Genomic DNA, 26,726 nt, shown 5'->3' on the forward strand with positions numbered 1-26,726 from the left:
TGAGACCATATGCTCTTCTGGGCTGGGATCACTAAATCATTCTCTTTATTTTTAGAACCCAGTAGAGGTTGCTGAGCCATGGGGGTGGGAGATGATATGCATAACCATTGGCGCATATTTCTTTAGTTAATAGAGTAACAACAGTTTTAAAGACTAAACATGTTAAATTCGTAGCTGTAGGAAGTAGCTGCTTCCTGAGAACAAGGTGACCATTACATGTCATTGCGGTGTCTTTCCTTCATCTCTTTTCTCCAGAGACCTAGGCTTGCTGGGTATTTCATTAAATGGAGGGATCTGAGTGTTCACCTGAAAACCAGGTTTTTAAAATTGTATCATTATAGACTTTAATTGGAAAACACCAGTATTAGGGATTTACTGTGGAATACACAGTAATAAGGTGTATTCTGAATATGAGTGTGTAGTGAGATCATGGCATCAAGACCTTTCTGTCATCTCAGAATCCTGTGTTTTGGAAAACTTACTTTTATTTTCCTTAGGAAATTTGTTTATCTCTCAAACTGTGGGATGCAAAACTGAAATGTCAAAAATATACCTGCTCATCTTCTTGATCTAATATTTCAATTTCTAAAGACAGTCCTTGTTCCTGAGAGACTTTCTATATGTCATTATACATAAATAAACTATTCCTCCTCAGCTGTATCTGCCAAGCAACACTGTCAGCCCTGTTACTAGGAGAGTAACTTATTGGTAATTGGACTACAGCCGCAGCCTGATTTGTACTACAAAGGTAAAAATCATTATGCTGCTTCATGCCCAGTGACCACTTATTGAAAACAGATTGAGAAAGGTGTGAAGACCACCTTTTCAGAATGTCAATAAAGTCCTTCCTCCCCACAAGTCTGATTTATCTTCGACTGCATTTTTCTTTATCCTAGTGCTCTTTTCCTGGAGGTGACTCTTAACACAGGTCACATGCCAGTGCACTCAAATAATTCCCCATGAGCTTCCACATTGAGGCTAAAAATGTTCACTTTTAGATAGATTCCATTATATATCCTTTCCTTTTTATGTGTTTTTATCTGGGAATTCTGGGGGCACGTTTACAAGAGGAAGAGCAAAAAAGATTAAGAACAATTGAGAAATTCTGTACAAACAACAATGACTTATTTTCATTATGACTTAATTAAAAGGAACTCGTGTACGATTGAGATTTTTGACAAATTGTAAATTTTCATGTTTATTTCAAAATAGCTTTGGAAGATATAAGCAAGGGAAGACTTATGGCAAAGCAAAGCAAAAAATGACAAATAATAAAGGGGTTATGGCATTTTAGACTTGAACTACCCTTTTAGTACATTTGCACATACTAAAGTTCTGGAAAAAAATTCTGTTAAGAGTGTCAAGAAGAACCGCTCAGAGTGTAAAAATATTTTGTGGTCCCATCAGCATCAGCATGCCTTATGCTTCTTTGGTTGTCTCTTCAGCTAGTTCTTATTTTACAGCACATGATACATGAAGTGATTTCACACCATGCCCAAGATGCGGGCCACCCACCAGCTACAAGGCATGATGACTCTGCAGGCCGAACGGCAACCTTGATAATTATAAGGCCATGGGTAATAGCCCCCCAGGGGTTCACAGATCTTCTGGCAGTGGGTGTAGCTCCGCCTACATTCTATACAACAGATTCCTTCGTGATCCAGTCTAGGGTCGAATGTCATGCTTTCCCCTTCCTGCTGCTGTGAAATAAAAGATAATTATTTGTGATAACTGCATAATGAGAAGGTCATAGCATGCATGTTATTTTTAAGTAAGATTCTGAATTTTTCACTATGAGATACTGTAATCTGCTGTAAAGAGTTTTGATCTTGTTTACCTGCTGTCATTCGTAATTCCTTTTGACACCAAGGAATCTACACCTATCTCACCTATCACTGACTAGAAAGTTGTTTTGTCTTTTAAAATGATATTCTGGAGTTTCTCCATGCCTTTAATGAACCATGGTTACCACTCAGTAACTCAGCTTGTTTTAAGTAGGAAAGCAAGAAAGGAAGCATTATGATAAAAAGTAGCATTTCTGCCACTGCTAATTCTAAGTCAGTTGAATGCTTGTGACTTCTTGCAGTAATGGCTTCCAGGCTCTTTAGAAGCACATTTTGAAACTCATCAATCTAGGCTAAAGACAGATTTCAGTTCCAGTTACACTGGCTCTGAGAACACTGTCAAGTCATTTAGTTTCTCCTGCTTTCATTTCAGTAACAGAATGGGGATGTTATCTCTATAGGGACAAAGGGGTCTCAGGAAAAGACTCCACAAAAACATGTAAAATTCAAGACCTTAAACTTTACCTTCTAGTTTTTTATGTAAGTATAGTTATATAAACACAAGATTATATTGAAGTAAAAATCTCCATCTTCACTGCTGGTGAGATTACAGAACTGGAAGGAACTCCCATCCCTCTAACCCTGCCCAGTTTACATATCTGGTTTTCCTTTTAGGGGACTTCTAAGGGTAGAGATTCTGCATTATTTTTAATATAGTATTGAAGTACATTCCCAAGAAGCCCTTATCTTAAAATTCTTGATTCAATTTAAGCCTCTTTCCTAAAGTTAGCTGATTCTGGTGTTGAAACAAAAAGTCTTTAATCATAATTTGGGATGGGGAGGAAGTTATTAAAAATTTCAGCCAGGCACAGTGGCTCACGCCTGCAATCCCAGCACTTTGGGAGGCTGAGGCAGGTAGATCACCTGAGGTCAGGAGTTTGAGACCAGCCTGGCCAACATGGTGAAACCAACCCCATCTCTACTAAAAAATACAAAAAAATTAGCCAGGCGTGGTTGGTGGACACCTGTAATTCCAGCTACTCAGGAGGCTGAGGTAGGAGAATCTTCTGAACCAGGAGGCGGAAGTTGAAGTGAGATTGTGCCATTGCACTCCAGCCTGGATAACAAGAGTGAAACTGTCTTGGAAAAAAAAAAATTTCAAACATACTGGAGAGTACAGGAAAAAAAATATATTGAACACCAGTAGACTCATCTAGACTGGACAATTGCTAACCTATTGTCAAATTTGCTTTTCCCCTTCCTGCAACAGCAAAAGATAAGGAAATAATGTCCATCAAAACAAAACTAGTATTTTAAAGTGAATTCTGAAGTGAGTTTAAAGAGAATTGGAGGAATTGTGACATTTCATCCATAAATAATTAGAATGTGCCCCCCAAAATAAGGATGTTTTCCTAAATTTACAACCAGATTGCCATTATCACAAAATTAACATGATCTGATACAACCTATATTCAAATTATGTCATCAAAATATTTATTATCTTACTCTTAAAGCATTCGTTTTTTAATTCATCAGACTCTCTCTGTTCTTTGCCTTATTTCTTGAATAAGTTAATCTGGGACAGCAAAAAGACAACAACCTCATTTATTAATTATGGGGCAGGGAGAGTTAAAAGGCCTGTCGGTTGAGGCACTTCCTTATCTGAGGGTCTGACAAAGTTTTAGGATTGAAAGGTTGGGAGGAAATCTCATGTTGTTACCCTAAGATACATTTTTTTAAAGGAATAACTGAAGGACTGAGATCATGGAGATAAATGCTTTGAAAACATTTCTGCTTAAAGTCCAACATATAATAAAGGAAAAAATTGATATAATTGGAGTTTTTCAAGGGATACAGGTCACTCAAGACTGGATCCAAGGCAAAGTCACATCCTGCCCATCTGTAAAAGGACTGATGCCCTCACCCCTTGAGCCAGATTCAGCCAGCCCAGCTCCCCAGGGAATAAACAATATTAAATTTTGTTCATCTATTCAGATTCTTTTTTTTTCTTCTTCAAGCTAAGGTAGTATTATGGTGTCCTGAATTTTATGATGAGCCTTTGGTTATTTAGAAAATACTTTTTGCTCCAAGGTTTTCTAAAATATTTTTAAAATGATAAACTAGGAAATATATTGGCAACACCTGAAATAGTGTTGGACTGAATAGGCTACATAGAAAAACGTGCAGGTGACTTAGTATATGAAAAGATGCTCACCCTTACGCATAATTAAAGACAAGCAGGATAAACAACCAGGAGATAAAATTTACACCCAAGAGATTGGTGAAAGTTTTTTTTTTAAGTTTGATAATAAGTGGGTCCTTCCATTACTGTTTGCAGACATATAGCTGATGTAATTTCTTGAAAGGCAATTTGGTATCCTCCATTAAAATGTAAATCTACTTCAATGCAGCAGACTCATGCTTCAGTATTTATGCTAAACATAGACTTCCGTGTGTGTACAAAGTGGCACAATACTAATAGCTAACATTGAGAAAGTTACTGCTCACCTGTGTGTCCCAAGCCCTGTGCTAAGAGCTCCACCTGCATTACCTTGATTTACTGTTGATAATCCTGTACAAATCCTGTAAGTCATATACAAGATTGTATCCTGTAGCAGTATTTGCAAACAGCAAAAGACGGAAATAATTTATAGTCATGAAAGCATAACTAAATTTCTGTACATTTATGTATACAATGAATTACTATTAAATGAATAGTAGTCATTAAATGAATGAGGTACTATGTAGGAAAACAGTCTCCAAAATACTGTAACTGGAAAGAGAGCAAGGTATAAAAGTTTTGTGTTAAAACTTTTTTTGTGTTAAAAGTGTGTGTGCTTGTGTCTGTGTGTACTTAAGCAAAGACACTGGACAAATAGTCATTGTTAATAGGTTGCTTTGGGGAGGGTGTCTTGGGTGGAAGGAAAACACTTCATAATATATCTTTTGTACTGTTTTTTAAACAATTTCTGCATGTATTTTAAAATTTTATTTAATTTTTAGTTGAAGTCTCGCTCTGTCACCCACACTAGAGTGCAGTGGCGCAATCTTGGCTCACTGCAACCTCAGTCTCCTGGGTTCAAAATGTTTGGGTGCCTCCAAAATGTTGGGATTACAGGTGTGAGCCACCGCGCCCAACCTGTATATTTTATTTTAAAAGCTAGCTACAAATAAATACTTATTCTACTTTTTCACTCCCTGAAAAGTATAAGGGTAAATACTTTGTGGAAGATTTGAGTTTTTAGCACCTTTGTGTCATCCTCACAAACATCACTTTTTAGTGTTTCAGCCTAAAGCGTTTTACATCTAACTGTGGGTCTATCCTCTAACTGGACTGAGAGCCCCTGAGGGCAGAAGGTTCTCCTGACTGTGCACAGAGCCTGGGAAAGAGCAGGTGCCTAAATGACTGTCTGTTGAATGAATGAATAAAGTGGATATAAAGGGGGAAGGAGAATACTTCCATATGTTTCCTCCAGGGAGCACTCTAGGAAACATTTTCAAATAATCAAATTTCTCATATGAATTTGTTTTCATGAATTTGCCTGTGACTCAAAAAAGAGAGCACAGAAAACAACTGAATAAGGGTTACCAGCCAATCAGGATTTTACACTACAGAGGTAATGCTTAAGTGTTCTTACCCTTAATTACAAGCCTTACAACAGGCTGGGTGCAGTGGCTCACGCCTGTAATCCCAACAACACCTTGGGAGGCCGAGGCAGGTGGATCACCTGAGGTCAAGAGTTCGAGAACAGCCTGCCCAACATGGTAAAACCCTGTCTCTACCAAAAAAGAAAAATACAAAAAATTAGCCAGGCATGGTGGCGGGCACCTGTAATCCCACCTACTTGGGAGTCTGAGGCAGGAGAATTGCTTGAACCTGGGAGGCGGAGGTTGCAGTGAAACAACAACAAAAAAACTTTGCAACAAATGAAAATGTATTTTTAAAATAATTGAATAAAAGTCTAAGTTGAATACCTAAATGCTCGTTTGAAACCTCACGTACAAACACCATTTCGGCACTATTTTTTTCTGAGACGGGAGTTTTGCCCTGTCACCCAGGCTGGAGTGCAGTGGCCCGATCTCGGCTCACTGCAACCTCCGCCTCCTGGGTTCGAGTGATTCTCCTGCCTCAGCCTCCGGAGTAGCTGGGATTACAGGCGTGTGCCACCATGCCTGGCTAATTTTTTGTATTTTTAGTAGAGACAGGGTTTCACCATGTTGGCCAGGCTGGCCTCGAACTCCTGACCTCGTGATCCGCCCACCTCTGCCTCCCAAAGTGCTAGGATTACAGGTGTAAGCCACCGCACCTGGCCTTGGCACTATATTTAATGCATTTGTCTAATCATGTCATAAAGCACCGGAACGCACGTGATAAGGATTATCGGGATTGAAGGCTTGTGAGTCCTCTTGAATGCTGGGTCTGGTTTCATTGTTCAGTCTTCCAGCGCCTGGGTTGCCCTGTGGTCCATTGCGTGGTCTTTTAGTGGTAGTTGGAACAATTTTTCTTACCACTTCTCTTCTTTCCCTCTGGATTTCTGCAAAAATTTCCGTAAGTTAATCCCTTTATTTGAATAATTAAGGAAATTAGATCTGTGTTTATCAGGGTGAAAAACGTAAGAAAAGGATATCAAAGTTTGTGCATAACCAGATGGTTTAAAATTTTTGTACTGATGTTTGTAATAATAAAGCATGTTTTAGAGTCTTGGGCTAATAGTTAAACATACAGATAATCTGAATTTGGTTTTGTAATACTAATTGAGGACGACATTGTAAGATGGCCTGGCAAACCTCAACACCACCTCCCTCCTTTCTTTTGGTCTGCCTTCGCTACTGGGGCTGAGAAAGTAAAACACCCTCATTTCCCCAGCTTCCTTTGCAATTAGAAGTGGCCAGGTGAGACATATCTGACCAGGGAGACATCAGCAGAATATGCTAGTGCAGTTTCTGGGAAGCCTTTTGCTTTCTCGGTAAAAGGGGACAGACAGGCTTCTCTGTCTTGTTTTTCCTTTCTTGAACACAGATGTGATATCTGGAGTTATAAGAGTCAACTTGTGACTGTGAAGTGATAGGCATCATAAGCCAGCATGCTACAGGTAGTAAAATGGTAACTGGGAAGAGACTTGATCGTATCATTGAGTAGCAGGTAGTGTCAAAAACCTCCTCTCTCTAGACTTCTGGCTATATGAAAAAAATAAACCTGTGTTTGTTGAAACCACTGTTGATCAAATATTCTGTTAATTATAGCCCTAAGTATTCCTAATGGATTGACTATATCAGTATAAAGCTTTACAGTTTGCAAGGGAAATATCTTGGCTTATGCTTTTTAAAAATCCTATGGGATAGAAAAAGCAAATGCTTTTATATATGAGGGTATCAAGCCTCAGAAAGGCCAAGTGACTTGGCCAAGATCACAGAATGGTTGGCATAGCTACGTGCCCAGCGTGAACACCCTGGGTCTAGTTTACCACACAGCCTCATGGGTCCTGCAGCGGGGCTGATGGCTGCCAATTAACAAAAATACAGGCCAGGAGCAGTAGCTCACGCCTGTAATCCCAGCACTTTGGGAGGCTGAGGCAGGCAGATCACCTGACGTCAGGAGTTCGAGACCAGCCTAGTCAACATGGTGAAACTCCATCTCTACTAAAAATACAGTAATTAGCCGGGCGCAGTGGCAGGCACCTGTAATCCCAGCTACTCGGGAGGCTGAGACAGGAGAATCACTTGAACCCGGGTGGCAGAGGCTACAGTGAGCCAAGATTGTGCCATTGCTCTCAAGCCTGGGTGACAAGAGTGAAACTCCATCTCAAAAAAAAGTAGAAAGTACCACACAGCTTGGATTTTGGTGTCTCTCTGAGACCCAGTTACATTATCTGTAAAATGGGGATAATAATAGTATCTAATTCATAGGGTAGTGATAGGGTTAATGAGAATCTGTCTAAAGGTTTAAGCACAATGTGTTGCATATAATAAGCACTGAACTATTAGGTGATGAGGATTATATCATGCTTTGTTATTTAGGAGAACTCAGATGTGCTTTAAAGCCATTGGTAGCTTCCACAGATAGCATGGTTGGAGAGGCACAAGTGAGACCTGGATTTGATCACAGTTCTGCTTCATTTAACTAACTAAATGACCTTAGGCAAATTACTTACCTCTGTGAACCTTAGTTTCTTCATCTATAAAATGGGAACGAGTAGTTACCCCCACAGTTGTTGGCGAAGATTAAATGAGGACAAAGCGTAATGCTCTAGTGTCATGCCTGACACATAGATCTCAGCAGGCGTCAGCTCTCCCCCTTCCCTTCTGACCTGTGTCCAGCTGTCATTCCCAGTGTCTCTGATAATACAGCTGTGTGACACTGATGACCTGCTGGCTTCAAGATCCAAGGACATGAGCCACTGGACCCTGGATTGTGGTGCTTTTATTAGAATTAGGTGGTAGGAAGCCTGGCATCATCAGAGGGGGACTTAGTTTCTTGATTGTATTGTAAAATATAACTGTACTTATGAGAGATGGGGGAATCCATTTTTCATATCTATGATATTCCATTTTATGGATATATCAACATTTACCTTTCTAATCTGGGGGCATTGAGGTGTTTTCCACTTTTCTTGTGTACATAATATGTGTGATTCTTGTATGGATGTTGTGGTGATTGAATACTTAAAATGTGTTCATGCTATTGGGCTAGGAGGGACCAAACCACATCTTGAATGTGTAGGGAAGAAGCTCTTTCCCCAAGTGAGAAATTACTCATCATACCAGTTGTCTTAGCATTGCCGATAATGCTGTGTTCTGATCGCCAATGCCCACCCCATGGCCCTGCACTGGTGTTTTCCATAGCACCTTGTATCATATTATACAATTTTCTTATTTTAATTTAGTGTTTATTTGCTGTCTCCCCTTGCTACAATGCAAAACTCCTTGAGGGCATGGGTTCTTGTCTATTCTATTCACGGATGTACCTCAAGTACCTATGACAAGTATATGGCACATACTAGGCCCTCATGAATGGCTGTCAAATGAGTGAATGAACTCTCTGGGTAAGAGGCTTGTCCTCAGCGTGATCAGGGAGAGCCCTAACTGGTAGCGCACTGCAGACTCTCGTCCTCAACTGGAAAAGGTGGGAGTTCCTGGGCGATGGAAAGTAAGAAGGCCCACCCAGGTGGTGGCAGGTGTGGAACAGAAAGCCAGAACTTGGCAAGCCATCATAGAACTGTGAGTTGTGACCACCCACAGGAGCAAGAGAAGGAATGGCAACAGCACAGCCCATTTGGCAGCCCCTCTCCTGCCTGCTTCAGCCGGCCAGCCCGTGTTGACTGAGTTTGGAATTCTTTCTTACTGAGCCTGCATATGGTCTCGAGCTCCTTCCCAGCCCACTGTGCCGGGCAGTTACTGCCAGTGGCTTGTCACTGAATCCTATTTGCCTCACCCAGGCTAGAGAGGAGCCATCTTCTCCAGCTTTGGGACAGAATGGGACTTGTGAACCATAAGAATAAGTTAGTCATGGCAGAATCAGCGACCTGTACTTCCTAAGCCTGGTGGGTACTTTTAAAAATTGTAAAATATACATAATGAAATTTACCACGTTAACCATTTTTAAGTGTACAGTTCAGTGGCATGAAGTACATTGACATTGCTGTGCAATCATCACCATCTAGAACATGTTTCATCTTGCAAAACATGAAACTGTACCTATTAAACACTAACTGCCCAGTCTTTTCCCTGCGTGCCCACCAAGCTTAGTGCTTTTAAAGGCCTATATTTTCTTTATTTCCATGCTGCTGTCTGCTAGTGTTCCATAAAATCTTTCAGAAAACATTAGCCTATCTCAGCTGTGCTAGGAGAAAGGCGTTTTTTTCCCACACTTGAACCAGAGCTACAAAATAGGCCTTTGGGAGGCCAGTGTGGTGACTGCAGTAGAAATAGTGAGAGAACTCGGGGGACAGGAGAAACTCAGGAGGCAGAGTGAGGTCCACCGAGCTCACCTGCCCTTCATCACCCAGAAATAGCTCAAAGATATGCTCCAGCCTAGCTGTGAACTCCAGGGAGTCTGCATTTATTTTCACTGGACTTGGAAGCTAATATTCAAGCTCTGAATTTGAGGAATCTCAGCCAACACCCACAGCAGCTTTTGGCTGTCCCATAATTCTAGGTTTGAACACAATAAAGACTCAGCAGTATGACAGTTTCTTAGTCCCTTGATTCTATGCCTTAGAAATAAAAAAATGTAAAATTGGAAGGTGCAAACAACTGAGATTAAGGGGCAGAGCAGAAAGAAGTGAGAGTGTCATAAACAAAAGCTGCAGGTAATGCCTTGGCATTGTCTTCCCAATCTGCCTCCTGTTAACCCCACTGCTCCCTCCCTTCCCTACAATAGTCATGGGCTATTTTCCTGCTTTCATCTCTCATGCTAATTACTGAGATACTGCCACATGCATCCTGATTTATCCTCCTTGTTACATGCTCAGGCCTGTGGAGGGGCTTGGAGGAACCTCACATGCATGAACAGGGAGAGTTGTAAACAGCATTAAGATAATTTAAAATGTTACCTTTTGGATAGGTTGGTTTAAGCCAGAAAATAGGAAGGTCGCCGCAGAGTTCTAAGACCTTAGAACTCAAGAAGCTGTTGTCCTTCACAGGCTGATCTACAGCCACCCAGATAAGAGAATTGTCTTCATATTTGACTGGCATGATCTTGCCTTCCTGAAAGTAAAAACGATTGCATTTGAGCAAAGAGGACAGTGAAACATGCTGCATATTAAGAGTCACGTGTTGCTAAAAGGTTATTTTGCCTTATAAAAAATTAATGAGAATTCCGAGTGTGCGTGTGTACAGTCGTGCACTTTACGGTTCTAATCTCTTCTCTTTGTAGCTCTTTTCACAATATTCAGCATGCCGCCTCCTGTTGCCCTGACTCTGGATAGCTGTACCGTGTGAACATAAGTGCCCTGAGTTGAAGTGAAAATTACTTGATACCAACTTTGAGATTTAGGTTAATCTGATGTTTTTGATCAAAGATGTTTTTGAGGAAAAGCAATTGAACGAACCCTGGAATCCTACAAAGGATAGAGGAAGCCTTCATTTGAAGTGAAAATCTTGTGGGGTTTTGTTCTGCAGCTTCTGAACAACAATGGAAAAAGCAAGTGATTGCCTCTTTAATGTCTTCGGTTCAAAGTATTATTTAACATAAACCATTTCTCCATTTCCCAGCTGTAACAACACATATTTCAGATGTTCCTTGCATCAAGCACACCACTGAGATTTCAAAGTTAAACCTTGGATTTTCTTCCACAGTGAGATGCTGAGAATGGTTTGATAACCCAGGAGACAAATTTATCTTGCCAGGTTGTTCCTTTCATGTATTTATTAGTTTGCAATAGCTTGGAGAAATTAAAATGTTTTCTCCTAATTTTTAGCTAAAAGCGGTACTTCATTTATGCTTTCTCCCTCAGGCTTATGGCTGCATTAAAACAACTTAAAGTTATTGGAGGAAGCTAACAGTCAGGTAATACAGTTATTTACCTTAAATTAAATGGCTGCATCCAGGAAATGAATGCTCTTTGAGTACTGTAGCTTTTTAAAGTTATACAAAACTGATGAAAAATTTATGAAAGCAAGTGGTACATAAATCTACCCCATCTTAGTCTAAAGTGTGTGGGGAAGAGTGGGGTGATTGGGATAATGCATATAGATGCATCCTCCACGCTAAGGATGTTAAATAAATCTTGAAGTATGTACTTTCGGTTGCCTACCCAATCTCCTTCCTCCCTCACCTGCCTTGTAACATAGTCCTTTTATTGGAAGCAGCAGTGAGCCCAGCCCCAGGAGAGACACTTGCTTTCTCTAGTTCTCCAGCAATCCGGGATGCCCGGGTGACCAGTGCTAGCCAGCGAGATCCAGAGTATGCTGAGGGCCTGGGAGGCCTTCTGCTTTTCCTGATTAAAGGGAAGTCGTGGTTGGCATTGCTCAACCTCTTTTTTCCTGCATTTTTACTTGAATGCCAACTAAGGAAGTCAGGAAGAGGTTGAGCAGTGGCAACCGATTGGAGCTGGAAGGCAAGATTTTTAAAAATCACAGAAATGCTGGCCACTGAGCCAATGCCTGCAGCCACTTGCCTCCGCATTGCTTACTGTGGAGAAAAACAGATCCCAGTTTGTGTAAGTTACTCTAAGGGTAGTTTTCTGCTACTGACAGCCAAATATATTCCTAATTCACACAAATGTATTGTCTGAATTTGTTTCTGTCCACTAGAGGATCCATTATGCATGACATAAACAACTGAAACACACGACAAATAATCTACCTCTTTGGCCTAAGAATCAGATGCAGACAAAGGTTTAAATATAAAAGCATTCACCATCATGGCGAATTTATTTACCATGGTAAATGATGTTATTTAAAAATAGTAATTTTTATTGTTATTATTTAAACTAATGAAAAATTGAAGATATCTAAAGTATTTAAGAATAAAAGACTTTTAAAATTATAATCATGTGATAAAGCATTATGTCCATTATAATCTACATTTTAGAAGAACTAAAGTTATGACAATAATAAGCCATACAACAGTATAATTTCACTTATGGAAAGACTATCACTTTCTCTCTCACACACACACAACGGAGAAAATTCACCAAAACATTAGCATTAGCTTTTTGTGAATTATATAATTGTATGTAATTTTTATTATCTATACTTTTTTTCCCTAAGATGTCCCAGTATCGAACCATTTGTACAGCCCTGAAATAAACCTTACCTTGTCATGACATGTTACTTCTTCAACATATTGCTATATTCCTTTTACTCATATTTTAATTAAGATTCTTAGCCGGGCGCGGTGGCTCAAGCCTGTAATCCCAGCACTTTGGGAGGCCGAGACGGGCGGATCACGAGGTCAGGAGATCGAGACCATCCTGGCTAATATGGTGAGACCCCGTCTCTACTAAAAATACAAAAAACTAGGCGGGCGAGGTGGCAGGCGCCTGTAGTCCCAGCTACTTGGGAGGCTGAGGCAGGAGAATGGCGTAAACCCGGGAGGCGGAGCTTGCAGTGAGCTGAGATCCGGCCACTGCACTCCAGCCTGGGCGACAAAGCGAGACTCCGTCTCAAAAAAAAAAAAAAAAAAAAAGATTCTTACACCTATTTTCTTTTTTATTTTTAATTTTTGTGGATCTATAGTAGATATATACTTATGGGTTACCTAAGATATTTTGATACCAGCATGCAATGCATAATTACCACATGAGGGTAATTACTGCAAGCATTTATTCTTTGTTTCAAACAATTCAGTTATACTCTTAGTTTTTTTTAATGTACAATTATTTTTTACTACAGTCTCCCTGCTGTGCTAGCAAATACTAGGTCTTATTTAGTTTTTCTATTTTTTGTTCTTTATAACTATTTTTTGTGCCCATTACCATCCTCCCTTCCCCCAACCATTCCAGCCTCTGGTGATCATCCTTCTGCTCTCTCTCTCCATGAGTTCAACTGTTTTAATTTTTTTTAATTGTACTTTAAATTATGGGATACATACGCAGAACGTGCAGGTTTGTTACGTAGGTATACACATGCCATGGTGGTTTGCTGAACCCATCAACTCATCATCTACATTAGATATTTCTCCTAATGCTATTCCTCCCCTAGCACCCAACTCCCTGATAGGCCCCGGTGTGTGATGTTCCCCGCCCTGTGTCCATGTGTTCTCATTATTCAACTCCTACTTATGAGTGAGAACATGCGGCGTTTGGTTTTCTGTTCCTGTGTTACTTCGCTGAGAATGATGGTTTCCAGCTTCATCCGTGTCCCTGCAAATCCAATGAACCCATCGTTTTTATGGCTGCATAGTATTCCATGGTATACATGTGCCACATTTTCTTTATCCAGTCTATCATTAATGGGCATTTGGGTTGGTTCCAAGTCTTTGCTGTTGTGAATAGTGCTGCAGTAAGCATACGTATGCATGTGTCTTTATAGTAGAATGATTTATAATCCTTTGGGTATATACCTAGTGGTGGGATTGCTGGGTCAAATGGTATTTCTGGTTCTAGATCTTTGAGGAATCTCCAGACTGTCTTTCACAATGGTTAAACTAATGTACAGTCCCATCAACAGTGTAAAAGCATTCCTATTCCTCCACATCCTCTCCAGCATCTGTTGTTTCTTGATTTTTTAATGGTTGCCATTCTAACTGGCATGAGATGGTATCTCATTGTGGTTTTGATTTGCATTTCTGTAATGACCAGTGATTATGAACTTGTTTTCATATGTTTGTTGGCCACATAAATGTCTTCTTTTGAGAAGTGTCTGTTCATATCCTTCACCCACTTTTTGATGGGGTTGTTTCTTTCTTGTGAATTTAAGTTCCTTGTAGATTCTGGATATTAGCCCTTTGTCAGATGGATAGATTGCAAAAATTTGTTCTCCTATTCTGTAGGTTGGCTGTTGACTTTGATGATAGTTTATTTTGCTATGTAGAAGTTCTTTAATTTAATTAGATCCCATTTGTCAATTTTGGCTTTTGTTGCTATTGCTTTTGGTATTTTAGTCATGAAGTCTCTGCCCATGCCTATGTCCTGAATGGTATTGCCTAGGTTTTCTTCTAGGGTTTTTATGATTTTAGGACTTACATTTAAGTCTTTAATCCATCTTGAGTTAATTTTTGTACAAGGTGTAAGGAAGGGGCCCAGTTTCAGTTTTCTGCATATGGCTAGCCAGTTTTCCCAAGACCATATTAAATAGGGAATCCTTTCCCCATTGCTTGTTTTTGTCGGTTTTGTCAAAGAGCTGATGGTTGTAGATGTGTGGCAGTATTTCGAGGCCTCTGTTCTGTTCCATTGGTCCATATATCTGTTTTGGTACCAGTACCATGCTGTTTTGGTTACTATAGCCTTGTAGTATAGTTTGAAGTCAGGTAGCATGATGCCTCCAGCTTTGTTCTTTTTGCTTATGATTGTCTTGACTATACGGGCTCTTTTTCAGTTCCATATGAAATTTAAAGTAGTTTTTTCTAATTCTGTGAAGAAAGTCAGTAGTAGCTTGATGGGGATAGCATTGAATCTATAAATTACTTTGGGCAATATGGCCATTTTCACAACATTGATTCTTCCTATCCATGAGCATGGAATGTTTTTCCATTTGTTTGTGTCCTCTCTTATTTCCTTGAGCAGTGGTTTGTAGTTCTTGAAGAGGTCCTTCACATCCCTTGTGAGGTGTATTCCTAGGCATTTTATTCTCTTTGTAGCAATCGTGAATGAGAGTTCACTCATGATTTGGCTCTCTATTATTGGTGTATAGGAATGCTTGTGATTTTTGCACATTGATTTTGTATCCTGAGACTTTGCTGAAGTTTCTTATCAGCTTAAAGAGATTTTGTGCTGAGGCGATGGAGTTTTCTAAATATACAATCATGTAATCTGCAAAATGAGACAATTCGACTTCCTGTCCTCCTATTAGAATACCCTTTATTTCTTTCTCTTGCCTGATTGCCCTGGCCAGAACTTCCAACACTATGTTGAATAGGAGTGGTGAGAGAGGGCATCCTTATCTTGTGCCGGTTTTCAAAGTGAATGCTTCCAGTTTTTGCCCATTCACTATGATATTGGCTGTGGGTTTGTCATAAATAGCTCTTATTATTTTGAGATACCATCAATACCTAGTTTATTGAAGGCTTTTAGCATGAAGCAGTGTTAAATTTTATTGAAGACCTTTTCTGCATCTATTGAGATAATCATGTGGTTTTTGTCATTGGTACTGTTTAGGTGATGGATTATGTTGATTGATTTGTGTATGTTGAACCACCCTTGCATCCCAGGGATGAAGCCAACTTGATCATTGTGGATAAGCTTTTTGATATGCTGCTGGATTCAGTTTGCCAGTATTTTATTGAGGATTTTTGCATTGATGTTCATCAGGGATATTGGCCTGAAATTTTCTTTTTTTGTTGTGTCTCTGCCAGGTTTTAGTATCAGAATGATGCTGGTCTCATAAAATGAGTTAGGATGGAGTCCCTCTTTTTGTATTGTTTGGAATAGTTTCAGAAGGAATGGTACCAGCTCCTCTTTGTACCTCTGGTAGAATTTGGCTGTGAATATGTCTGGTCCTGGACTTTTTTTGGTTGGTAGGCTATTAATTACTGCCTCAGTTTCAGACCTTGTTATTCGACTTCTTCCTGGTTTAGTCTTGGGAGGGTGTATGTGTCCAGGAATTTGCCCATTTCTTCTAAATTTTCTAGTTTATTTGTGTAGAGGTGTTTATAGTATGGTAGTTTGTATTTCTGTGGGATCAGTGGTGATATCCCTCTTATCATTTTTTATTGTGTTTATTTGATTCTTCTCTCTTTTCTTCTTTATTAGTCTGGCTAGTGGTCTATCTATTTTGTTAATCTTTTCCAAAAACCAGCTCCTGGATTCAATGATTTTTGGAAGGGTTTTTCATATCTCTATCTCCTTCAGTTCTGCTCTGATCTTAGTTATTTCTTGTCTTCTGCTAGCTTTTGAATTTGTTTGCTCTTGCTTCTCTAGTTCTTTTTAATTGTGATGTTAGGGTGTCGATTTTAGATCTTTCCTGCTTTCTCCTGTGGGCATTTACTGCTATAAATTTCCCTCTCAACACTGCTTGAGGTGTGTCCCAGAGATTCTAGTACATTGTGTTTTTGTTCTCATTGATTTCAAAGAACATCTTTCTTTCTGCCTTTATTTCATTATTTACCCAGTAGTCATTCAAGAGCAGGTTGTTCAATTTCCATGTAGTTGTGCAGTTTTGAGTGAGCTTCTTAATCCTGAGTTCTAATTTGATTGTACTGTGGTCTGAGAGACTGTTATGATTTCTGTTCTTTTGCATTTGCTGAGGAGTGCTTTTCTTCCAATTATGTGTTCAATTTTAGAATAATTGTGATGTGGTACTGAGAAGAATGTATATTCTGTTGATTTGGGGTGGAGAGCTCTGTACATGTTTATTAGGTTTGCTTGGTCCAGAGCTGAGTTCAAGTCCTGAATATCCTTGTTAATTTTCTGCCTCATTGATCTGTCTAATATTGAAAGTGGGGTGTTAAAGTCTCCCACTATTATTATGTGGGAGTCTAAGTCTCTTTGTAGGTCTCTAAGAAACTTGCTTTATGGATCTGGGTGCTCCTATATTGGATGCATATATATTTAGGATAGTTAGCTCTTCTCGTTGCATTGATCCTTTTACCATTATGTAATGCCCTTCTTTGTCTTTTTTGATCTTTGTTGGTTTAAAGTCTGTTTTATCAGAGACTAGGATTGCAACCCCTGCTTTTTTTTTGCTTTCCATTTGCTTGGTAAATATTCCTCCATCCCTTTATTTTGAGCCTATGTGTGTCTTTGCACGTGAGATGGGTCTCCTGAACACAGCATACCGATGGGTCTGGACTCTTTATCCAATTTGCCTGTCTGTGTCTTTTAATTGTGGGATTTAGCTCATTTACATTTAAAGTTAATATTGTTGTGTGTGAATTTGATCCTATCATTCTGATGCTAGCTGGTTATTTTGCCCGTTAGTTGATGCAATTTCTTCATAGTGTTGATGGTCTTTACAATTTGGTATGTTTTTGCAGTGGCTGGTACTGGTTTTTCTTTTCTATATTTAGTGCTTCCTTCAGGAGCTCTTGTAAGGCAGGCCTGGTGGTGACAAAATCTCTCAGCATTAGCTTGTCTGTAAAGGATTTTATTTCTCCTTTGCTTATGAGGCTTAGTTTGGCTGGATATGAAATTCTGGGTTGAAAAGTCTTTAAGAGGTTGAATATTGACCCCCACTCTCTTTTGGCTTGTAGGGTTTCTGCCGAGAGATCCGCTGTTAGTTTGATGGGCCTCCCTTTGTGGGTAACTTGACCTTTCTCTCTGACTGCTCTTAACATTTTTTCCTCCATTTCAACCTTGGTGAATCTGACGATTATGTATCTTGGGGTTGCTTTTCTCGAGGAGTATCTTTGTGGTGTTCTCTGTATTTCCTGAATTTGAATGTTGGCCTGTCTTGCTAGGTTGGGGAAGTTCTCCTGGATAATATCATGAAGAGTGTTTCCCAACTTGGTTCCATTCTCCCTGTCACATTCAGGTACACCAATGAAACGTAGGTTTGGTCTTTTCACATAGTCCCATATTTCTTGGAGGCTTTGTTCATTCCTTTTCATTCTTTTTTCTCTAATCTCGTCTTCATGCTGTATTTCATTAAGTTGATCTTCAATCTTGGATATCCTTTCTTCCGCTTAATGGATTTGGCTATTGATACTTGTGTATGGTTCACGAAGTTCTCGTGCTGTGTTTTTCAGCTCCATCAGATCATTTAATTTCTTCTCTAAACTGGTTATTCTAGTTAGCAATTCCTCTAACCTTTTTTCAAGGTTCTTGGCTTCCTTGCATTGGGTTAGAGCATGCTCCTTTAGCTCAGAGGAGTTTGTTATTACCCACCTTCTGAAGCCTACTTCTGTCAATTCGTCAAACTCATTCTCTGTCCAGATTTGTTCCCTTGCTGGCGAGGAGTTGTGATCCTTTGGAGGAGAAGAGGCATTCTAGTTTTTGGAATTTTCAGCCTTTTTGCACTGGTTTTTCCTTGATGTTGGTGACCTTCGGATGGGGTTTCTGTGTGAATATCCTTTTTGGTGATGTTGATGCTATTCCTTTCTGTTTGTTAGTTTTCCTTCTAACAGTCAAGCCCCTCCGCTGCAGGTCTGCTAGAGTTTGCTGAGGTCCACTCCAGACACTGTATGCCTGGGTATCACCAGCAGAGGCTGCAGAACAGCAAAAATTCCTGCCTGTTCCTTCCTCTGAAAGCTTTGTCCCAGAGGGGCACCCACCAGATGCCAGCCAGAGCTCTCCTGTATGAAGTGTCTGTCAATCCCTGCTGGGAGGTGTCTCCCAGTCAGGAGGCATGGGGGATCAGGGACCCACTTGAGGAGGCAGTCTGTCCCTTAGCCAAGCTTGAGTGCTGTGCTCGGAGATCCACTGCTCTCTTCAGAGCCAGCAGGCAGGAACGTTTAAGTCTGCTGAAGCTGTGCCCATAGCTGCCCCTTCCCCCAGGTGCTCTGTCCTAGGGAGATGGGAGTTTTATCTATAAGCCCCTGACTGGAGCTTCTGCCTTTCTTTCAGAGATGCCCTGCCGGGAGAGGAGGAATCTAGAGAGGCAGTCTGGCTACAGCGGCTTTGAAAAGCTGCAGTGGGCTCCGCCCAGTTTGAACTTTCTGGCCTCTTTGTTTACACTGTGAGGGGAAAACCGCCTACTCAAGCCTCAGTAATGGTGGACGCCCCTCCTCCCACCAAGCTCAAGTGTCCCAGGTCGACTTCAGACTGCTGTGCTGGCAGCAAGAATTTCAAGCCAGTGGATCTAAGCTTGCTAGGCTCCATGGGGGTGGGATCCACTGAGGTAGACCACTTGGCTCCCTGGCTTCAGCCCCCTTTCCAGGGGAGTGAATGGCTCTGTCGTGCTGGAGTTCCTGGCCCCACAGGGGTATGAAGAAAAACTCCTGCAGCTAGCTTGGTATCTTCCCAAATGGCCACCCAGTTGAAACCCAGGGCCCTGGTGGTGTAGGCACCCAAGGGAATCTCCTGGTCTGCAGGTTGCAAAGACCATGGGAAAAGCATAGTATCTGGGCCGGAAGGCACTGTTCCTCATGGCATGGTCCCTCACAACTTCCCTTGGCTAGGGGAAGGAGTTAGTTCCCCAACCCCTTGAGCTTCCTGGGTGAGGTAATGCCCCACCCTGCTTTGCCTTGCCCTCTGTGGGCTGCACCCACTGTCTAACCACTCCCAGTGAGATGAGCCAGGTACCTCAGTTGGAAATGCAGAAATCACCCACCTTCTGTGTTGATCATGCTAGAAGCTGCAGACTGGAGCTGTTCCTATTTGGCCATCTGTATATATACTTTTATGTATCTCTCAAATTTCCTACAGTAACAAAGTCTTTTTTAAAAAAAAAATCAGGGAAAAATATATTTAAAAACCCAGAAAATATACTGCAAACTTATGATTAAATTTGGGTCAGCCATTGTTGGGGAATTGGTCCTTGTAGAAGGCAGGAGAGAACAAGTTCTGGGTCCATTTATAGGGAAAATGGCAAGGATTATAGTTCACTGAAGTCTTCATGACAGAAACTGAGGGATATGACTATAAAAAATGGTAATGCAATAAGAGAAGTTCAAGGGTCTGAACAAAGGAGGTCTTGGTCCCATTTTTATACTTAGTATAACATATTCGCACCGAGAAGATGGCCTTTGATTCTGAACAGCACAGCTCATAAGGAACCAGCTGGAACACCATCAGGAGAGAATGACCAGAGCAAGGAAGGTCTGGAATACATCTCACAGGATGGATGGGAAACAGTAGAAAAGAGAAAACAGAGGAATGGTAGCCAGCTTTACAAACTCACAGGTTTGTTTTTTAGCTTTTGTTTTGTTCTGTTTTGAGACACTGCCTGCAGCTGCTCCTATGGGGGCAAACAATCAGGCAGGTTCCAGGCACCTTTGCTTACCCATAGTTCTCCTCTTTTGCCTTGAGGAAGCTGATACTTGCTTTACCTCCTCTCAGGGATACTGGGAGGATCAAAGATGATCATAATAAAATTAACAATGAGCAGCAGCCATCTGTCAACCATCAGGTAGATTCAGGGCCATGGGTACTGTGTGCATACCCCCAGCTTGCAGATGACAATATCCATAGGGAGTATGAGAGCTGGGATGTAAATCCACGTCTTTCTGACTTCAAAGCCCATTTTCTCTCCACCCTCTCCTGCCACAACTCAAATAAAAGACAATAATCAACGGGACCACTTTGTAAGCCCTAAACCACTATTAAAAGAAAGGTATTATTGTTAAATGTGTCTTTAGAACACTGTATGCAATTCCTAAATTTTAAAAAAAATCAAGCTCAAAGGCAAGTTATTAATAATAAATGAAAGAAACATGTTTTAAAACCTCACAGGTTTGACACATAGAAAAGGAATTGGATATATGTTGTGTAGCTTCAATGGGCTGAACCTGAACCAGTGGGAAGAAGTTGTAGGAGGAGCTATCTCAGCTTAATGTAGGGCAAAACAATTAGAACTACCCTCAGTGAAGCTGGCTGGCATTGGGGTGGGGGATGAGTGCCCTGTGGCTGCTTTCCAGTGGAGGCTGTGTGATTCGCTATCGTGGGTCCCTTTAATGAAGACTCTATCTTGTGGAGTCCTTTGTCTTTATTGTGGAGTCTCTTTTGGGTTTTTGTTTTTTGTTTTTTGTTTTTTTGTGTGTTTTTGGGTTTTTTTGGGGAGATAGGGTCTCATTCTGACGCCCAGCCTGGAGTACAGTGGTGCAATCTTAGCTCCCTGCAGCCTCAATCTCCTGGGCTCAAGTGATCCTCCCACCTCTGCCTCCTGAGTAGCTGGGACTATAGGCACGCACCACCACGGCCAGCTAATTTTTTGTGTTTTTAGTAGAGACATGGTTTTGCTGTGTTGTCAAGGCTTGTCTTAAATTCCTGGCCTCAGATGAACTGCCAACCTCAGCCTCCCAAAGTGCTGGGATTACCAGCGTGAGCCACCATGCCTGCCTCTATTGTGGAGTCTTAACCACAGACCAGATAGTTCCCTAACCGCAGGCAAATAAGGCCATATGAGCACCCAGCCCCTTTATGCACTTTAAAATGTGGCTTCCCAAAACGTTTAAATATGCTATATCATGTGAGAAGAATCCCTTGACCCCAGTAGGACAAAAACAGTTTAAATTCCTTTGGCAGAGAAGAAATAGAATTTACGATCTAGTCATGAACCTATCCAGATACTAGAAACCAAAAGGGTTGTGCCTTTAGGCTGGGCGCAGTGGCTCACTCCTGTAATCCCAGCACTTTGGGAGGCTGAGGCGGGCAGATCACTTGAGGCCAGGAGTTCGAGAAGAGCCTGGCCAACATGGTGAAAACCCGTATCTACTAAAAATACAAGTGAGTTGGACGTGGTGGCGTGCCTGTAGTCCCAGCTACTTGGAAAGCTGAGACAGGAGAATCAGATGCAGTGAGCCAAAAGCGCCACTGCATTCCAGAGTGAGACTCTGTCTCAATAAAAATAAAAATAAAAACCGAAAGGGTTGTGCCTTCGAACAATGTTTGCCTAGCAGTCTCACTGTCTCAGGCATGTTGGTACCCACCAGTTCGGAGGAGATGCTCTGTTTGGTCACGGCGCCCACCTCAGGAATACGAGCCTTCACTTGCGCTTTAATGTAGCACTTCTCTCCTCCAGCAAAACGAATTCCTGTGATGCCCTATGAAACAAAAGTGTATCCATCTATCTATCTGTTTGTTTATTTATTCCATTTATTGAGTGTCTACTGTGTTCCAGATGCTTTTCTGGGTGCTGGGGATAGGGATGAACAAAAGAGATGAAACTGCCCTGATGGAACTTACCTTTTAGCATTATTTACCAATAATAAAAAACAGCCGAGCAGCCAGGCGCGGTGGCTCACGCCTGTAATCCCAGCACTCTGGGAGGCCGAGGCAGGTGGATCACGAGGTCAGGAGATCAAGACCATCCTGGCTAACACGGTGAAACCCCGTCTCTACTAAAAATGCAAAAAAAAAAAAAAAAAAACATTAGCTGGGCGAGGTGGCGGGCGCCTGTGGTCCCAGCTACTCGGGAAGCTGAAGCAGGAGAATGGCGTGAACCCGGGAGGCGGAGCTTGCAGTGAGCCAAGATCGCGCCACTACACTCCAGCCTGGGCGACAGAGCCAGACTCCGTCTCAAAACAAAAACAGCCGGGCACGGTGGCTCATGCCACCAGAACTTTGGGAGGCTGAGGTGGGCAGATCACCTGAGGTCAGGAGTTTGAGACCAGCCTGGTCACCATGGTGAAACTCTGTAAAAATACAAAAATTAGTGGGGTGTGGTAGCGAGCTCCTGTAACTCCAGCTATTTGGGAGGCTGAGGCAGGAGAATCGCTTGAACCTGGGAGGCAGAGATTGCAGAGAGCCAAGATAGCCACTGCACTCCAGCCTGGGTGACAGAACAAGTCTCTGTCTCAAAAAAACAGAAACAAACAAAAACAGAGATAAAGTCGGGTAATAACTGTTATGAAGAAAAATAAGACAGGAATGATGAGGTGGTAATTTAGACAGCATATTCAGGGGAGGTGACTCAGTGAGGGCATGATATTTGAGCTGGGACAGAGTATGTTAGTTATTCCATCTATATTCACAAGCTCAGATGAAATGCCACCGTCTCCATGCAGCCTTCTCTGAACATCTCGGCCTAAGCAGCTATCTTTCCTCTGCTTTCCCGTAAGTCCTCCCCTCTTCATTCCTCAACTGGGATAATTACTCAACTAGACATAGCCTACTTAGTTACAAGCTTCTTGAGATCAGTATTTGAATCTTTTTTGTTTTCTTTTTTGGTGATCCCACAAAGGTTCTCGAAAGATGTTGGTCAAATTAATTAATTCTATGAATTCAGAATTTTCCTAAATTACTGAGCCCAGAGTAAACAGTAAAACTTTTTACAGCACCTGGTCCTGAACTTTCCTTCTATACCTTACCCAAGGACTCGGATTTTTTTTTTTTTTTTTTTTTTTGTCTCCTGAGAGATATAAACAATATCTTCTCTTGGTCTGCCTAAAACCTGCCTCAAGGGAAACATCAACCTCAAAGCTCCAGTCTTGGCTGACAGCACAGCCCCGGTTCTACCCACAGAGGACATGATGGGTAACAGGACGTTCTGTCCCAAGAATGTTTACTCTCCCCTGCTGCTATTAGTTTCAGGAGTAGTGAACCTAAAATAATATTAAAGGCCTACAATTTTTATGGTATAATAATGGAGATACTAGCACAAATCTGAACCTTATCAGTCCTCTGTTGAGTTGAGGCAAGTGTTGGGATGATATAGAAATGGTACCAGGTCCAGTGACAAGGAATGGGGGAAGAAAACACTTAAAATCTAGGGATCCTGGCTCAAGATTCAGCCCTTTACAATGAAGAAGAAAATTAAATGTAAGTCATGCTGGAGGGGATTCATGGATAGCTCTACCTTATGCAGTCCCAGAGCCAGGAGTCCTACAGAAGCTGGTGAGTAAAGGACTGCAGAACACAGAAGAAAGGGCTCATTCTTCCTCAAGCTCTTCATTATTTGGCTTCATTAATCATGAATACATATGTAACTCATTTCACCTATTTCTCCCAGCACTACTGCTCACTCAGAGAGAGGCAGGGGCATTATCCCCACTTTACAGAAGGGGAGGAACTCCGAGGCTTACTGCTGAGGCTTTGCTCTCACCGCACTTGAATTCACTGGAGAGGGTTTAAGAACACAGATGCCTGTGCCCCTTCCCAGAGATTCCCATTTGATTGGTTTGCTTTGGGGCCAGGTAATGGTAGTCTTAAAAACTCCCCAGGTGTTTATAATTTAAAGGGTTGATGACAGGGTTGAAGACTACCATATGAAAGAGAAAGGTATTCAAGGTAACAAAGCTTTTAACATGATTGCAATAACCTTTGGACCCAAGTTTCTTTTTATCAGTGGTTCACAAACCTTCCCTTGTATCAAAAATCCCCTGGGTCCCCAGCAAAACTTCAGAAGTCTTCATTAACAACCACACCTTAAGCCACCAAGGAAAATCACAGACACCACTGATGCTGCTTACAGCTAAAAAAAAAAAAAAAAAAAAAAAATACAGAGAGTATACTACTGCGTGCACCCAGAATCAAAGCCTAAGTGCCCTACCTACCCAACACCAAAAGTCCACCCCATGAAAGCAAATTTAAAAAACTGTAATAAGCAACTATTACATCAGATGCACAGATATCAACACAAGGACACAGGAAGCATGAAAAAGCCATAAAATATGACACTTCCAGAGGAATACAATAATTCTCCAGCAACAGATCGCAATCAAAAACAAATTTATTAAATCCCAGAAAAAAATTTAAATATTGATACTAAAGAAGCTCCATGAGATACAAGAGAATACTGAAAAACATGACAAATCAGAAAATTTAGGATTGAGAAATTTAATATGAATATGAATGAGAAATTTAATAAGGAGATGTATATTATAAAAAAGAACCAAATAGAAATTATGGAACTGAAGAATTCATTGAATTAAATACAATATACACTTAAAAGATTCAACAATAGAGGCCAGGCACAGTGGCTCACGCCTGTAATCCCAGCACTTTGGGAGGCCAAGGTAGGTGGATCACCTGAGGCCAGAGTTCGAGACCAGCCTGGCCAACATGGTAAAACCCTGTCTCTCCTGAAAATACAAAATAAAAAAACAAACAAAAAATAGCTGGCCATGGTGGTGCATGCCTATTATCCCAGTTACTCGAGAGGCTGAGGCAGGAGAATTGCTTGAACTCAGGAGGCGGAGGTTGCAGTGAGTTGAAACGGCGCCACCGCACTTTAGCCTGGGCAACAGAGCCAGACTCCGTCTCAAAAAAAAAAAAAAAAAAAAAAAGATTCAACAATAGACTATTTCAAGCATCTCAGAACTTGAAGACAAGTCTTTTGAAATAACCCAGTCAGAAAAAAATAAAGAAAAAAGATTTAAAAAGGGCCAATCATAGTGTCTTATGCCTCTAATCCCAACACTTTGGGAGGCTGAGGCAGGAGGATTGCTTGAGCCCAGGAGTTCGTGACCAGCCTGAGCAACATGGTGAGACCCCATTTCTACAAAACAAACTTAAAAATTAGCCAAGTGTGGTGGTGTGTGCCTGTAGTTCCAGCTACTTGGAAGGGAGAAGGATCACTGGTATATATATCTATATATCCACAATGGAATACTATTCGGTCATAGAAAAGAATGAAATCATGTCATTTGCAGTAACATGGATGGAACCGGAGGTCACTATGTTAAATGAAAAACAAATGGCACAGAAAGACAAATGTCACATGTTCTTACTCCTATGTGGGAGCTAAAAATGTTGATCTCATGGAAGCAGAAAATGATAGACACCAGAGGCTGAGAAGGGTATATGGGTGGAGCTGGGGAAATGAAGACAGGTTGGTTAATGGGTGGTACAAACATGCAGTTAGATAGAAGAAGTAAGTTCTAATGTTCAATAGCAGAGTGGGATGACTATAGTTAGCAACAGTGTATTATTATATGTTTCGAAGTAGCTATAAGAGAGGACTTGTTCCCAACACATAGAAATGAAAACCAAATACCCTATCATTACACATTCTATTCATGTAACAAAATATCACATATAACCCATAAATATATAAAATATTATGTAACAATTTAAAAAAGGCAAATTAAAAAATCACCTGGGCGGGGCGCAGTGGCTCATGCCTGTAATCCCAGCACTTTGGGAGGCTGAGGCGGGAGGATCGTGAGGTCAAGACATGGAGACCATCCTGGCCAACAAGGTGAAACCCCGTCACTACTAAACATACAAAAATTAGTTGGGCATGGTGGCATGCACCTGTAGTGCCAGCTACTCGGAAGGCTGAGGCAGGAGAATCACTTAAACCCAGGAGGCGGAGGTTGCAGTAAGCCAAGATCGCACCACTGCACTCCAGCCTGGCAACAGAACGAGACTCCATCTCAAAAAAAAGAAAAAAAAATCACTTGGAGGACTTGTTAAATTAAACAGTGTTGTACCCCACCCCCAGTTTCCCATTCAGTAGGTCTGGGGTGGGGCCTAAAATCTGCATTTCTAACAAGCCTTCCAGTGATGCTCCACTGGCAGCCTGAGGAATACACGTGGAGAATAACTGCTTTCTCTATGCTACCTCCTGTAGGGCCACTGCTCTTATTTGGCATGTAAATTTAGGACTCATAGTTTGAAAAACAGAAGGCAGGGAGGGAGATGATTCTCCTTATGTGACATTTTCTCTTAACTTCAGACACATCCCCTGAATGTGACATGTGTGGAGGGAACGCTATACAACCGTCACGATATCCCCAAAGGGGAGAGCTGATTCTACTGAAGGATTCACAGCCCTGAATGGGAATCTCGTATTAAGTTG

General features: G+C 41.2%; 1 protein-coding gene across 2 annotated transcripts in view; it reads right to left on the reverse strand.

Annotated features, from left to right (window-relative positions):
• Positions 1–1,171: 1,171 nt before the first annotated feature.
• CNMD (chondromodulin) overlaps positions 1,172–26,726 on the reverse strand; it is a 36,402-nt gene continuing 10,847 nt past the window's right edge. Inside the window, exons 4-7 of one of the 2 annotated variants that reach the window (XM_015121147.3) lie at positions 21,913–22,026; positions 10,337–10,490; positions 6,153–6,319; positions 1,172–1,697 (exon numbers count right to left, since the gene is read on the reverse strand). In XM_015121147.3, the coding sequence (XP_014976633.2) occupies positions 1,485–1,697; positions 6,153–6,319; positions 10,337–10,490; positions 21,913–22,026 (648 nt within the window). In that variant the 3' untranslated portion in view covers positions 1,172–1,484. Of the gene's footprint in view, positions 1,701–6,152; positions 6,320–10,336; positions 10,491–21,912; positions 22,027–26,726 lie in introns of both variants that reach the window. The other variant, XM_015121146.3, reaches the window with a different exon arrangement.

The sequence above is a fragment of the Macaca mulatta genome, chromosome 17, assembly GCF_049350105.2.
Source record: "Macaca mulatta isolate MMU2019108-1 chromosome 17, T2T-MMU8v2.0, whole genome shotgun sequence".
Taxonomy (NCBI): Eukaryota; Metazoa; Chordata; class Mammalia; order Primates; family Cercopithecidae; genus Macaca; species Macaca mulatta.